Source organism: Chiloscyllium plagiosum, unplaced genomic scaffold (assembly GCF_037043375.1).
Source record: "Chiloscyllium plagiosum isolate Xiang-an unplaced genomic scaffold, Cpla_swu_hap1 HiC_scaffold_43, whole genome shotgun sequence".
In the NCBI taxonomy this organism is placed as follows: Eukaryota; Metazoa; Chordata; class Chondrichthyes; order Orectolobiformes; family Hemiscylliidae; genus Chiloscyllium; species Chiloscyllium plagiosum.
In genome coordinates this window covers 11,748,245-11,765,012 of record NW_028270181.1, presented here as the reverse complement: position 1 = coordinate 11,765,012, position 16,768 = coordinate 11,748,245, and the positions used below count along the sequence as shown (strand labels likewise).

General features: G+C 40.6%; 1 protein-coding gene across 20 annotated transcripts in view; it reads left to right on the top strand.

Annotated features, from left to right (window-relative positions):
* Positions 1-16,456, top strand: part of zmiz1a (zinc finger, MIZ-type containing 1a) — a 445,305-nt gene extending 428,849 nt beyond the window's left edge. For 18 of the 20 annotated variants that reach the window (XM_087982374.1, XM_087982371.1, XM_087982364.1 and 15 more), the window contains 6 exons: positions 52-119; positions 1,646-1,714; positions 2,585-2,832; positions 5,972-6,135; positions 7,924-8,160; positions 12,665-16,456. In XM_087982374.1, the coding sequence (XP_087838500.1) occupies positions 52-119; positions 1,646-1,714; positions 2,585-2,832; positions 5,972-6,135; positions 7,924-8,160; positions 12,665-12,772 (894 nt within the window). In that variant the 3' untranslated portion in view covers positions 12,773-16,456. The remainder of the gene's footprint in view (positions 1-51; positions 120-1,645; positions 1,715-2,584; positions 2,833-5,971; positions 6,136-7,923; positions 8,161-12,664) is intronic. The other 2 variants (XM_087982377.1, XM_087982378.1) reach the window with 1 other exon arrangement.
* Positions 16,457-16,768: the final 312 nt, after the last annotated feature.

The following is a 16,768-nucleotide window of genomic DNA, read 5'->3' as shown; positions in this document are numbered from 1 at the left end:
GTGCCAGTATGCATTGATAGGATTTTCTGTGTCATTCCCTTGTTACTACAGTGTTTTGATTTGGAATCGTACTTGCAACTGAACTGTGAGAGGGGAACATGGAGATGCCCTGTTTGCAAGTAAGTAAAATAAAAGCAATACTCCAGATGCTGGAAATTTGAAATAAAAGCAGCAAATGTCTGGCAGTATCTGTGGAGCGAGACATTGAACCATTGTGAGAGAAATGTGCATCTTCACCCAAGAAATGCCATGATGTTTGTTCGCTGCTTTGGGATGCTTTTTTAAAAATATTGCTTCCTTTTAGATATAACAATTTGTAGTTCCATAGCTCGAGTGGATAAAACATAACATTAAAAACTTTCCTTTAATGCTGCATGTTGGTTTGTGAGACAGGCTGCACGATGGGTCTGCCTTTCCAAGATTCCATGATGCTATTCCAACATGAGTAGGAAATTCTCCCAGACATCCTGGCCACTATTCCTTCCTTCAATACTGTTAAAAGGTTAACTAGTCATTTATGTTGCTGGGGTTTGCCCTGTTTGCTGATATAACAGTGCAGTAACTTGCTCAGGGATAAAATGAAATGCTTTATTCGTGCAGGGTATCATTTTTACTTGTAAGTAAAAAGGACATCAGTTTGCACAGAATCCTTACCATTTCTCTGTTGGGTCTATCCAAGTTTCTGTTTTTAATAGCACAGAAAAATTACCCATGGGAATTCTCAGTTAAATGTGGAGATTTCTTTATCCCCACGGGAGATTAATTTGAGTGATGTGCATAAAACACAGTGGAGACCATTTTCTGCTAATGTTTGTTTTTCCTCCCTGCTCAATTCAGTAAACAGTGACAGATAGAACATCTGAACACAAATAATTTCTTGTCACAGAGTCATTACAGTATGGAAAGAGTCTGTTTGGCCAATCAGGTCCACACTGGCTCTCTATAGAGTCCCTTTCTTCTGGTCTAACCCCTTGACACCGCAATTGTGCTCTAAACCCCTCTCGATTTCGAGAGTGAGTTCCTCCATGTTGACATTAGCCAGGACATGTTTATTCTGCAGGTTTTGCAGGTTTGCCAGACTACATTTCCATCAAAAGTCTTCAATATTCAACTCCAAAACTTATGTGGTGCAATGGTTGATCTTGGGTTTTTATTCACTTCAGCAGAAGTTTGAAAATCAAAAATCTCCCAACATCTTCAAAGAATTAGCTTTTCATTGTTCTGTCATCAAAAACTCTACAACAAAGAGGCCATTCAGCCCATTACATGCCAGCTTTTAAAATTATTCAATTCATCATATTTCTTTGCTCTTTCATCACAGACATACAATGTCTCCTTTTCAGTTATTTGTCCAGTTTCCCTTTGAAATTATTACCAAATCTTTTTCCACCACCTTTTCAGGAAGTACGTTCCGGATCACAGGTGGTCACGTAAAAGCAATCCACATTCCAATTGTCCCATATCTGCCTCTGTTAGCCATTGACCCTCCTCTGAATGGAGTCAACTTCTCTCCACACACCCTATCAAAACTCCTGCTAGTTTTAATTTCACAGAAATTGAGTGATTGCTGCACTTCGTCCTGAAATGATATGTGTCCACTTTTGTAAGGAAGTTACTGACAATACTTTTTTTCTTCCGATGACAGTAAAACAGCTCTCCTGGAAGGACTTGAAGTTGACCAATATATGTGGAGCATCCTATCCAACATTCAAAAGTAGGTTTTCCTAAAGGTGGTAGTTCTTCTTTTGTCTGGTTGTTGTGAAAAGCAAATTGAGTGCAGCTGCCTGGTCTTTTTAGGAATTCCACAATTATAAATGAGGATGCTTTTATCTTCCATCTATGGAGGCAATGGCAGCCATGACTACCACAACTTGTTCTAACATGGCAGAACGTGTGAAACGTGCTGTATAACTCCATGACTCAATAATACCTTCCAGAAAGTCAAAGGGTCTTCTCTTGGTGTGCTGGCTAATGTTTGAGAGATCAACAACGTGCATGCAAAGAGGATTATCTGGTAGCAGAGCTTATTGCTATTTGTGAAATCATGCTGTTCACAAATTGGCAGCTGTGCCTTCAGAATTTACTTTCTTGATCATGTGCTATCCTGCGATCATGGAACCTGCTATTTAAATGCTCTTACCCTCAAATACAAATCACATTTACCATATCCCTTCCAAAAGTCTAAATTCCCATCTGTTTAAATTATGTTTGATTGAGAAGTAACATCCAGAAATCCTGATCTCATCTGACACTGGATGCATGTAATTTAGAGTACCATTTGTGGTGTTGCCACTAAATTTGAGCTCTTTTTAAACTTGTTTATCTAGTATTCCTATGCAGAGGTGTTGTAAACTCTCTACTCATCTAAAGCTATTTAGAGACTAGTACTAGCATAAATTTTCTGCTTCAAGTTCAGAAGAAGCCAGCGTGATCTGGCAAGCTTTCTTCGTGTGGGTGAAAGGTTGAAGATCAGTTGGTATAAGACATTTCTCATTTGTTAAGTGATAGGTACCTGCAGGAAATAAGCAATTACTTTAAGTATTTTGTAGTAGCTATTTGTTAAGTCTCCTCTGTATCACTCCAGCTCAGAGTTTGAAGAGGTCACCATTGATCCAACGTGCAGTTGGAGACCAGTTCCACTGAAGTCTGATATTCACATCAAAGATGATCCAGATGGTCCACTGTCCAAGAGGTTTAAAACGATGAGTCCCAGTCAGATGATTATGCCAAATGTCATGGAGATGATTGCAGCTCTGGGACCCGGACCTTCACCATATCCTTCTTTACCTCCACCACCGGGAGGCAACAGTGGCAATGAATATGGCAACCCGGGTAGGTTCCATCATGAATTTAGAATTTAATTATTCATCCATACATATCATCGGCATTGCATTTATCCAGCTTCCTGGGGTACTAAATAAAGCTGTTGTCAAGAGATTTTATTTTAAGTTCTTCTCAACTGTGATATCTGTACAGAATTATTATTTTTTTCATTCTGCAGGTTAATATGTGTCTTTTGTATGTGTCAAAAGCATTAGTGTGAGTGTATTTTGCTTGTTGGAATCTTTCATTCCAAGTCCCAGTGTACCAGACGCAGAGATAGACATTGCAATCGGGCCCAAAGAAGAGCAACTTCCCATCTTCCAGCTGGATTCTAGAATGTTATAAACAGTAAAATAGATAGTGAACCTTAATTCAAGACTGGATCCCAAACATAGAGGTTTGCTTCAGGTAGATTTCAAGATACAACAAATAGTAGATTATCAGTTAGATGATCACTGAAGCACCATAGCATACAAGGGCTATGGGCCAAGTGCTGGAAAATGGGACTAGAATAGATAGGTGCTTGATGACCAGCATGGACACACAGCTAGCACAAACACTGTGGGCCAAAGGGTCTCTTTCCATGCTGTAAAACTCTATGACTCTAAGTAACATAAAAATACAATGTCATTCTGAGGAGCAAATGCACCCAATTTTATAGGTCCTACATCTGTAAGTAGGTGCTGACCAACATGTATGTAATGCCTAGATTAAAAGTAGTTGAGGCTGAGACCCCTTTAAAACAAGGATAAGTATCTGTTGCAATTAGGCTTGGTTACTGGGAGGTTTACTCTGTAGATTGAAAGTGTCAGACGTATTTGTCGCAATATGATTCCTTTGCTCTGGAGAACAAGGTACAAGAATTAAAGAGTGGAAGTGAGAGGGTGGCTGAATATTTTGCAGCTTTGCTTGATTTGAGTGGTGACAATGGGGAATCAATGATTTTTTAAAAAGATATTTCTTTCAATACATCAGGCAATGAATTGAGTGGATGGAGTGATTCCCAGTAGAATACATTGTATACGACTTATAAATGGAAGACATTTGATGAGTCTTGCCACCCATATCCACCTTATGCATTTTAGAATTGCAGTGAATGTACCAAGTTAAGGGCATATGATCTTTACTTGACCATCAAGAGGCTGAATGATCAGTGAACATATCAGAGCCATGCTCACAGCTATGCTCAGTTAGCTTACATGTTTGGCTGGCATCATATAGCAGGAATCCTAGTCATTTTGTTTTGTTTCATTGGTTTAAGAGCACCAAGACCACTTGTAGAGTCCTGACTACCACCTCAGTTCACAAAGGTTATGGAATATCTCAACTTGCCGGGATGGGTGCAGCTCCTACGGGTACAGCTCAACTCCCTTCAAGACAGTCAGTGCCTTTGACATTCACTCCCTCCACCATCAACGCACAATAGGGGAGGCAATAGCCTAGTGGTATTATCACTGGACTGTTAATGCAGAGACCCAGGTAATGTTCTGGGCACCTGGGTTCGAATCCCACCACAGCAGATGGTGGAATTTGAATTCAATAAATAGCTGGAATGAAGAGCCTAATGATGACCATAAATCCATTGCTGAGTGTCGGAAAAACCATCCGGTTCACTAGTGTCCTTTACGGAAGCAAACTGCCATCCTTACTTGGTTTGGCCTACGTGTACCTCCAGACCCACAGCAATGTGGTTGGCTTTTAACAATTCGGGATGAGTATTAAAGATTAGATTAGATTACAGTGTGGAAACAGGCCCTTCGGCCCAACAAGTCCACACCGACCCGCCGAAGCGAAACCCACCCATACCCCTACATTTACCCCTTACCTAACACTACGGGCAATTTAGTATGGCCAATTCACCTGACCCTGCACATCTTTGTGATGTGGGAGGAAACCGGAGCACCCGGAGGAAACCCACGCAGACACGGGGAGAACGTGCAAACTCCACACAGTCAGTCGCCTGAGTCGGGAATTGAACCCGGGTCTCTGGCGCTGTGAGGCAGCAGTGCTAACCACTGTGCCACCGTGCCGCCCTAAAATGCTGGCCTTGCCAGCGATGCCCTCATCCTGTAAAATAATTGAAAAAGACCCAGTGAGAGCAGTGCGTATCATGTATGAGATGCACTGCAGCAAATAACCAAGCCTGCTTCACCAGCATCTACCAAATCCGCAATCTCTACCATGTACAAGGGCATGGGCAACAGATGCACAACCTGCAAATTCCCGTCCAAGCCATACCCCATCCTAATTTGGAACTTTATTGCCATTCCTTCCGTGTGACTGGCTCAAAGTCCTTGAACTCCCTTTGTAATAACAGCTATTTAACGTTCAGACTGCATGGACTGCGGCAGTTTGAGATGGCAACTCACCATAACCTTCTCAAGAGCAGCGACAAATGGGCAACAAATTCTGGCCCGTCCAGCTATGCCTGCATACTGAGAGAGTTTGATTTTAAAAATGTTATGCTGTACTGAGTGTCAGCTGGAAATTGAACTGAAGGTATCCTGGTCTGTAGTGGATGCAGAGTAATGAAGTCCGTTTCTGCGCCAGACCACATTTGGACTTGTGTCACAGCATAGGTGTAGGGGCTGAAGGAAGTCATTGCCTGATAAATGTGTATGAGAGAAACAGATAGAAAATCACAGACCAAAAACTTCAGTGTTCCACTGTCAAAACATGAGAGAGCCTTGTGGCATTGAGAACATTGTGGCATTGAGAACAAAAAGTGAAATATTAACAGTCCTTAATGCAAAGTGTCAAACTGCCCTCTGCTCAGAGCTGCGGACTGAGAGGAAGTGAAAACTTATTCCAGCATGTCACACTTTGAATATACTGTTGGGAGGTGGCAAAAAAATAGTTTGGTGGTTTTTTAAAAAGAAAAAAATGGTTCTGAGTTTTTCCAAAATGATTGAGATTTGCATCATTTAGCCCATGAGTTTCCGTCCACCTCTTGAAATGTTCATTTTTGCAACTGGCAACACAAGGTCTACACAGGGAGGAGAGGGGAAGCTAATATTCCATTTTGTCGGAGCTGGGTTTTTTGTTTAGGATGCACCAATTTCTCTGAGCCAGCTTCAGTCCTGAACAGGATGCAGATTGTTTTGAGAAGGCAGACTTGTTAATAACACTGTCATAATCCTCCCAAAAGGTAACACTTACCCCAGCCATGGGAACTTCGATTTCCCACATGGCAACCCTGCTGGTACTTCTGTGAACGACTTCATGCATGGGCCCCAGTTGTCGCACCCTCCAGACATGCCCAACAGCCTTATGACTCCTGACAAGCCTCTCAGCCACTCCATGCCTGACCAGGTAAGTGATGCCATTTGTGTGCGTCTCTCCCCTTCTGTTTCAAACAATGACCTTTTGCATTTGCACTTGGGATGCATTCAGCCTAAACAGTGTCCAGTGTGGGGGACCTGTGCTTGTGACAGTATTCCAAACCAACCTATGACAGATAGGGAGCACAGATGTGAATTATGTTAATGGGACAAGGTGAGATACAGCAAAGATCAAAGCACTGCTGATAATCCCAGAGGGAAACGTTGGAAAGTAATTTAGTGAATTTGCCACCCAAAGTCCTCTTAACTAACTCTCTGCAAATATTCCTGTCTGGTTGTGTTTCTGAGTGTGTAATGTGGCTTGGAATGTTTCTATACAGTACTGACATTTTTCATCTGCCTTGTTTTTATTTCTCTCTCCATACAAATCTGGTCTGCTTTTGTCTGTGCTTATTTCACTGTTATTTCACACAAATGGAATACAAGGGCAACTAGCACTTTATGTTGTTAAAGTTGCTACAAACATCCCATTGTTTTGTCACTCACAGGGAGCGCCAGACGGTTACAAGTCACCTTACCAGGTTGACAATCTTTTACACAGAATGTGTAAAAATAAAACTACAGAAGGTTCATAAAAAGTCTCCCCAATCTGGTGAAGCTCAGCCTTTCCCACCTGAGCAATACTTCTGGTATTGTTGGATGGGCTTGTTCATCCCACCCATGCCAAAATAAAATTGGGTTGGATCCTGCGTATTCTCTTAACTCAATAATTGTATTGAGGAGCAGTCTGTTCTTCAGGGAAAAATAAAAGACCCTGATGGTACTGTGTTGAGTATGGAGGTTTTTGCTGCAAACTTTCATTTCTCACCACCACATCAAAGGCAGAGATCTATTTACTTGTCTGTCCTCTGATGTTGGAAAGCTACAGCTATCATAATGGAGCTTCCCTGAAAAAATAATCTGTTTCTACCTCCACACGCACTCGCACACAAACACACACGTCCATACACACAGGGAGAAAGGGTGTTTTTCAGAGAGGTTGGCGTTTTGGGAGCAAGGAATATCTTCAACTCTGCAGTATTGAGCCCAATGTGAAATCTGTTGTTCATGTCAGGACAGGAGAGTGGCAAGACTTGTTTCATGACACACAAGCAGTAACTAACAAAAGACTCTTTGTAAAGCAAGTACTTGAATCAGCGTTCTAGCTAATCTGTGTTAGAGATCATATCCCCTTCTCAATGCCTACCCACAGCGACTGAATAGAAGAACCTGTACAGAGGTTTAGTAAAATGTCCATAATATTTTTGCAATGTTATTTGCTAAACATTATTTTCAAGGGTAGATCACTATTAATATTTCTCACGTTTCCTCAGAAAGTGGTTTAGGAAGGATCATTTTTGGTTTGGGGCGATAGTTTATTTGCAAGTTCATTTCAAGCAAACAAGAAGGATACTTTCTGTTTAAGGTGACCCAGTATGAGCTATTGTGAGGTTCCATTGATGGTAACTGAGAGAGGCAAGCATCTTCAGCTTCAGTGGTAACATTGGGAGATGTTCACAGTGAATGAGTCTTTAGATGACGCTTTTCTCTCCAGTTGTAGGGAGGTTTTCTTAATCATTCAAAGTGTGATAGTGGTTAGATGTTGCAAGTTAATGCTGCAGAGTTGATTTCCTTCTAAGTCTCCAGTGAGATTCGAAATTTCTTGAAGTGGGGATTGGCTTTCTCTCCTGTCTAATGGCTGGGTTTGGTATTAACATTCTTCAGACATCTTGAGCACTGTACCTTGTGGCCTCACTCTCTCCTGCTTCCTCCTTCGCAGATGCCTCATCCCGGCAGTACTGATCAGTCCCATAGTTCCATGCAGCAAGGTTTGCACGCACTTCACCCCAGCAGCCAGTCAGGGCAGCCATTACACCACAGTGGTCCTAGCCAGCAGCCCCGGCAGGCTGGTTCTAGCAACCATCCGCACAGTGATCTGACCTTTCGCCCTTCCTCCACCTTGGAAGGTCAGGCTGGTGGTCAGGGAACGTCCGACATGCCGGAACCCTCACTGGATGTAAGTGTGCGTCATGCTCTCATTTGCCTGCCCCATCCACTGCTAGCAAATTCTGGGCACAGCAAAGCGCCTCATGTCAACATCTTGTTTTATACATTTTTCACATGTTACTTTGTACTGCAGCAGCCTAGGAAGGGAAAAGTTTGCTTGGCTGCCTCATTCACCTGTCTGTTTTAAAGAAATTACTTGATTCATTGTATAAAATGTGTCCATTTGGCTATACAATGAAAGAAAAAGGCAGAGGTCAGGGACACAACAATTGGTTCACTTGATCACGAATATTGTCCATTGAGAACTAGACCTAGAAATGCACCACGATTTTTGTGAAACATAATTGAAAGGCTCGCTGTACCACAAAAGTGTTCTTAACATGACCTGCTTTTGAACCACTTTTTTTTAAAATTGAACATGGTAGCAGATGTTTATAAAGCAATGCAGGGGTCACCTGTCATTAACTGGTTCTGGGCATGTTGGTTGTCATGAACTAATGCCCCAGAATCAGTAGATCCAGTTTTTTCTCGAGGATCTAGGTAGTGGAATGAGGTAGAATAGCCTCATGGACCCTTGGCCTGAAGTTCAGCTCTGCATGAAGGCTGTGAATCTCCACTCGCTGATGTGGATATTCTACCAGAAGTGAGTTGAGTTATTTGTGGTCAGCACAAAGTCACAGCACCAGAGTATCTCATTGTTCACCCAGTTTGATCCTGTCAGAGACCAACATTGATGTCTGCTGTGGAAAATATAGTGGTGCAGGGCTCTCGCATTGGAAGTGGGAGGTACAAAGGACTGATACATGTAACACAGTCAGTGAAAGTAATCAAATTCCTGTCCCTAGATTTGGAAATTACCACCTTCGCACCCCTACACTCAATGATGATCTCTGCTACACAGGATGCAGTCATTGTACATGTCAAATGAAACCTTAGTCCCACTTGACATCCCTCCTAAGGCAAAATCTTCCTTTCAGGATGCGGCTGGCTGTCTCACTTTACCGTCTTTCTTTTCACTTTGTCCACGTAACCGCTCAGCTGTTCCCTTTCGTTTTTCTCACCGGATCTAGCTTACCTTGGTTGTTTTTAACATATTCCTTGTTTTGATTTCCACCACTGTTACCTTCACTGACCAAATTGTGGGTGATTTAAAGTGTTGTCCCTGGCTCTTGAAATGCTCTAGATCTGGAATGTTCCCTTCAGAGTTGTACTGTGCACTTTGACCCCACAACCTAGGCCACACCTACACATGACAGAGAGGCAGAGTGAAGCAGTAAGGTATGTTATTTCCCAATGACATTCCTCACCTTAAGTATAAAAAGGAAGTGAAAATGGTTTTAAAACTGATCATGTTACAGAAACAAATGTTTTGTGGATAATACAAGTCTTTCAGTTTGAAATATTGCCAGTTTTTCAGTGAATTGGATGAGCTTAATGGACTGTTGAGCTTCCCAAGACAAAGGGACAAATTTTCAGCTTGATATCTGGCATTAAGAATTGACCACCCTGTGTGGAAACTGCCGGTTTTAATTTCCATAATAGAGATCAAACTTGTGCACTTCCTGCAGTAGGTGAAGCTTGTTTTACACATGGGAAAAAAATTTGAAGATTAACCCAGTGAATCTGCAGTGATAAATGTATTAAAAGTTATAACTAAAGGTGTGGTGTTCATTGCCAATTGGAAAATAACTGCAGGAATTGCTGTATTTGCAAAGTCTCTATCCACCCATATTAATTTGCAACTGCCTGCACGTATTTCCACCTTGGGATGTAGTAGCATGTTTCAGGTGCTACATAAATACAGTTTGCCTAAGGAAGAACAGATCTTCAACTGTATGATTCCTAACCCCCACCCCAAGATGGTTCCATTTAATAATGCTTGTACCATCTCAGCTATTGACCATCTAATACTATCAGCAAATAAAAGGTTAGGTTTTCCCCCTCCTGTGAAATGAATAATACCTAATATGGATTTTGAAAGTTCATATAGTTTCAATGAGCAGCCTCTTTTTACTGATGGCATATGCATGTTTTATTTGAAAACTTTACAGCTTTACATTCCTTTTGTGTCAATGCAAGTGAGGGAGCTTGTTAAATTCTTTCTAGTGGTTTCTAATTTTAAACTGTCCCACTTTAAAAAATATCCCACTTTGAATATAGATTTAAAATGGGCATTCTCACTTTGATACAAAATTTTTTTTAAAACAAAACTAATGGTAAAAACATTTCAGTTGGGTGACAGGATGCATCCACACAGATTTAAATTATTTGCAGGGTTTGCAATAAATATATTGCACTGTAAATCTGAGAAGACTTTGAAATTTCTGTTGCTATTTTGAACAAAAGAAACATAAAATGCTTATGCTTTATGAATGGGAGCTGCGAAAAAGCAGAGATAGTTTGGAACATTATGATCATCTAAATGTGAATTTATTACAATCGCTCAATGCTTGCTAAGTTTGGAATTATAACTAACACATACAACACTAAAAGTTTAATCACCCAACCTCTTCAAAACATATCTTTGTATAATAGAACACAAAATATAAGTTGAGGTAAACCAGGGCATTATTGTTGCTATTTACCTTTGCATTTACAGCTCCAATACTTCTGTTTCTTTATAGCCAATATTTGCCATTCTGTGATTGAAACATAAAGACATGGAGAATAGGAGCAAGAGTAAACCATTCAGCATGATCATAGCTGATCATGAAACTGGAGTACATTGTTCCTGCTTTCTCCACATACCTTTTGATCCTTCTAGCCCTAAGAACTCTATGTCTAACTCTTTATTAAAAACATTTAATGTTTTGGCCTCAACCACTTTGTGGCAGAGAATTCCACAGGCTCACCACATTTCTCCTCCCCTCAGTCCTAAAATAACTTTCTCACATCCTTAAATTGTGACCCTCTAGTTCTGAACTCCCCTGTTATCAGAGACATCCTTCCTACATTTGTCCTGCCTAGTCCTGTTCAGATTTCATAGACTTTTTTAAATACGATTCCCCTTCATTCTTTTAAACTCCAGTGTATGTAGTCCTAACAGATCCCAGTCTCTCAACTTACATCAGTCCTACCATCCCAGGAATCAGTTGATAAGCCATCATTGCACTCCATCCATAGACAGAACATCCCTCCTCTGATAAGAAGACCAAACTGCACACAATATTCCAGGTGTGGTATCACCAATGCTCTGTACAATTGTAGCAAGCCTTCTCTACTCCTTTGCTGAAATCATCTCACTATGTAGGCCAACATACCATTTGCCCTCTTCACTGCTTGCTGCATCTATATATTTACTTTCAGCAGATCGATGACAGGTGACGCATGCTTTGCTAAAATCAGTGACTCCACCTAATAACAAGGATCTAAATTTTTTTTTAAGGAAAAAGATTAGATTCCCTACAGTGTGGAAACAGGCCCTTCGGCCCAACCAGTCCACACCGACCCTCCGAAGAGTAACCCACCCAGAACCATTTCCCTCTGACTAATGCACCTAACACTACGGGCAATTTAGCGTGGCCAATTCACCTGACCCTCTCATCTTTGGACTGTGGGAGGAAACTGGAGCACCCGGAGGAAACCCACGCAGACACTGGGAGAATGTCTGTGTGGAGTTTGCACAGTCACCCAAGGCTGGAATGAAACCTGGGACCCTGGTGCTGTGAGGCAGCAATGCTAACCACTGAGCCACCAAGGATATAAATTTAGAAAAAGATAGCCAGTGAAAAAGTCAACTTTTTGAGCTGACAGGATTCTTAATGGAACCCAAATGAACCATGGCTTGTGCCATCAGGTCATCTTAAAAGGTCCCCAAACTATATGGGTTATTGCTTACCTTTATTCACCCAAGTGCTGCCAAGTATGGTACTGTGATCAGGACATCGTGCAGATATTTTAATGACTCTATTCAGATATGTTGTAACACACCTGTAAAGTAGGTGGAACTTGAAACCAGGCCTCCTAGCTCAGACACTACCACTGCATCACAAGAACAAGTCTACCCCAAAGATTAATCATCTGCTTTTAAGTTAAAGGGAGGAGCATAATATAACAAGTTGGTTTGTTAATTGGGTATTTAATAATGCACCAAACCACGCCCTTGTTAACCTGCTGCATCCATCTTATGACCACACTTGTTTTGTCAGCCTAAGTTATCCTTCTATCGGACTTGCGTTACAAGCCATAATTTGCAAGTGGGATTATTTCACACAAAGTACAAACTAGACTTCACATCATCTGGGTAACTCCAGCAAGAAGACACACTTAGCTGCCTGTTGCTGCAGTATGATGGGGGCAAATTGTTAATGTCTTTGTAAAATCTAATAAAGTGAATTGTTTTGATGACTGTGGTAGAAATTTGTATTAGAAATTTTAGGAAGCACAATGTGCGGCAACCCTGATATTCCAGCAATAGGTTTATTTTTTGAATAGTAGCATATTCTTGAGCAATGACTTTTTTTCCTATTTTGGGTAGACTTGATAACATTGAATTTTTGTCTGGTTCCTTACAGCTTATTCCAGAATTCACAAATCCAGATGAGCTTCTGTCCTATCTTGGCCCTCCTGACCTGCCCAGCAATAGCAACGATGACCTTCTCTCTCTTTTTGAGACCAACTGAAAGCCCGTCCCTTCACACATCCTCACCACGTAGCCACACAAGAAGTCAAAACACCCAATTCTGCAAGAGCTCGTACACTAGATGAAATGATGCACTCCAGGCTCCTCTTGCGTTCAAGATGGTTGAAATGCGCCGTCACGTTGACTGAAAGCAGTGTGGGCGGTGGGAGAGGAAGCTTGTTAGGTGGTGCTACCGCTTCACTGGAAACATCATTTATGATTGAATTTTTTTTATATTATTAAGAAAGGAAAAACCTTGTAGCTTTATCCAGTCAATTTTTGTGAACAAATAGGAAGAATTCCGTTGTGTAAAGTGTCCAGGCACTAAATTCAGGAACACAGCAAAGAAAAGGGGAAGAATTGTTATATGCAGGCCAATCCCCACCACGCCTTTCCTCCACCTTCCCACTCCCCATCTTCGATACAAATACTAGAAACAGCTCCTTCGCGCAGCAGCTCCAATGAGAATCACAGAAGATGGACTGAGAGGAGGGATGGACGTAAAAATGTATTTAGGTCAGAATGTAACTAGAAAGCACAACAATGCTGGCCTGAATGACCAATTGGGAATGCATTTACAAAAATGGTGGAAGGGAAGTCTTGGCCTCCAGACCTGAAGAATCTTCTTCTATTCCTGTCTATTTCAATACATGTACAGAGATTTTTCCTGTTTGTTCTTTTATCTTTGTTTTGCAATGTAAGAGACTGTTGGCAACCTGCAAGTCAAATGCAAATATATCCATTCCTTGCAGAGTTTTATTGCAAAGCACAGGTGTCTTGCTGGCATTATCGTGTCAAACCGGCATTCTGTCCATACTCGGCCAGTCATTGAGAGATCTCAATATTTGCAGCTCGGCCTCAAAAGCCAAGTGTCGGTCTTATGATAGTGTGCAAATGTTGGACAACTTGCTGCAGCAATCAGATTGGTGAGCTGGGTAGGATTCACTGCCAAGAAAGCTGGGAACCCTGGCGTTCAGTGGCTGAAGAATATCTGCAACATTTTCCTAGTTTGTGTTTTCCCTTGCAGACTTTTCCAAGTCCTGGGAACCACAATCACTGGCCCTACACCAAGGATGTCTTCTCCTTTTACTACACTGACATCTTTTTAACCTGCATGAGCACCACACCTCTTCGCTCCTCATTTTGTGCTGTCGTTTCTTTCTCACACTGTGTTGTTCGATAGTTGTATGACAAGACGGAGGAGAAACAAATACCTGCATGTGTGCGCGACAACTACCCTGCATCTGTGCAGTCCAAATGCAGACTAACTATACCATTTAATTTCATTGAAACTGCATACTCTGCACCTCCCAAAAACCTGTACATTTTTATTCTGCGACACTACCTGTGCTACATAGTTGCAAGTGCCAGAGGAATTTGTTGCATTTCCAATTAGTTTTTATTACATTTTTTAATTATTATTACTATTGCTGATCTTTTTTCTTTTCATTGTACAACAAAATGATCTGAAGTTAGCTTGCCACTGGAAGCTTGGACAATGCTTTCATCACCAAAGTCACTAGTTTATTTTACCTACATCTTGCTCCTTCTAAAAGACAAAAATCTGATCCATCTCTGCTGTATGTGCATAGTTATGTATGCTAGTTACCAGTACTCAGCTGTAGATATTAAAATGAATGGCTATTTGCCTTTGCTAGTAGCAGTATTGAATCTGTAATCGTCGCGTAGAAAGTTGCCAAGTAATTGAATACATTTGAGGTTCTTTTTCTCTGTCTCAAGTTAAAGGCGATGTTCAGTATGCAAATTGATTATTTTAAAAGGCTATTGTAAATACCTTTGTGAATATTTTAGTAATGTCTTTGATAATATTCAACATTTTCCATGATCAGATTGGTTGTCTTTTTCTGTGGTTTTTAAATTGTGGTCCCATTTTCAAAGAGGATTCTTCTACAGAGTAGAGGAGTATACTTCACCTTGACCCAAAAACTGAAAACATAAAAAATTACAAGTGAAAGTGTTTCCCTCCTTTTCTAAGCCTCTAAGCTCTCAAATGTGTTCCATTAAAGTGGAAGAGAGAACACAAGACATGAGGTGCAGGACGGTTCATTTCTGTTAAGTGAATAATAGGTTTCGTTTCTTGAGAATATTAGCAAGTTAACAGTGAGTTTTGACATTCAGTTCTTGGAATTTATTTTACTGTAAGGGAAGTTTCTATATGTAAAATACTGCAATTGTTTTTAATTGTCAAAATAGGTTTGAGGGGGATGGGCTGTAATCATCATGTAATGTGTATAATTAAAAGATACACAGTTGACTGAAATTTATTACTGTAAAGTTTATTAATAAGCAAGATATACAGATGTGGAAAAGAGAGGAGGGTATTATTTTGGGATTTTCACTTAACAGAAATTTGGGCAGTCATAAGTGCAGATTTGAGTATATTTTTATCTCTGGGTAGGGATGTTGGATAGTTCAAGGAAATTCAATTATAAAATGTTGGCCCTCATTACATTCTTCTGATTTAAGACGTCTGTGTGATTTGCCCCAACAGGAAAGATACATGAGCTTAGAGGGTGACATTCATCACCAAACCAATTGGCTGTAAGTGTAAATTGACACTTACAGGATCACCAGCTTTGGTGGTTGAGTTGACCTGGTGGCACGTGGCACTTTTCCACTCCACTGCTCCGGTCCTGGCTTCTGCTTATGTGGAAGTAATGAGGCTTCATTCTGCAACCCCTTTTTAGTTTCTTCCCATTTTAAAACTAGCCAGTCCCTTGGTCGGGCAAGGTACTGGTTCATTATTGGGAACTTGTTTGATTGAAACAGCTTTCACAAAAACATAAGGATAAGTGAAGAGTATCCAATGACAAACAATGCACTGCCAATGTATTTTTCCCGAAAAAAAAAAGTTCTAACATGTTTTAATGTTATTTTAAAACAAAAGAAATCTGCTGGTGAGTGAGCACTGGTATGTATGGTGTTGAATCTTTTTTAAAAGCTGTTTCACAACTCCTAGTTCTCATGGTTTTATAACAGTCATAGTGGTACCCTGGCTGGGAAGGAACCTCCATGATCTTTGAGTCCCCGTTCAGACTTCTGTCGGACAAAGCGGACAGATACCATCGTCTATGGTAAGGGACTAAGGGACATGTGTACATATGTAAATGACAAAGGGAGACATGTTCAATGTAAAGAGAAGTGCGTTCATTTTCCTGAAATGTGCATTGTCTCAACAAGCTTGCAATCCATCAGAAGTGACTGTGTGGAAAATGAATACTGTTTGTTATCTTTCGTGAAGTTCCAGCATTCATTCACCTCTGTAATATACTCTGATCCTTCAAAAGAAACCTTTGTTTTACCTATGTGTAATACTTAGCTTCAGTGTATTATCTAGTAGATCACCTGCATATTTTAAGGTGCTACAAAATTAATGAAGAAAATTGAGGGGTTTAAAAAAAAAGATTGTAACCAAATTCATAGTTTGTACAATTTTTGATATCATGATCATTCAAGAATTCAAAAAGGGTACAATCTCTGTGTCACATGCAGAAATGGCCATTGTTTTTTTTTTCTTTCCGTTTGTACATTGTATGTACAATGCAATCATTTCATACTTTAAACTGGTCAGAAAACTAATTGTGATTTTTAGTCTTGCAAACTGTATGTAGTTAGATGATGTGACAACCTAATATTTATCTAATAAATATGTATTCAGATGAAATGGTGTGCAGCTTGTTAATTTTAAGGGAATGTATGGAAAAGAAAAGATGAGCAGAAGAAAAGGTGTAGTGAGTTCAAACAAGGTGCTTTCACTCCTGGAACTTGATTGAATACATGTGGTTTAATGGGATGAAAGGTTCCTCTCTCTATGTTTCTTAGAAGCTTAGAAAGCAGGAGCAGCAGTAAACCATTTGGCCCTTTGAGACTACTCTGCCAATCAATATGATCATAGCTGTTCATTTGACTCAGTACCCTGTTCCTGCTTTCTCCCCCATACCCTTTGATATCTTCAGCCTTCAGGATGATATCTAAC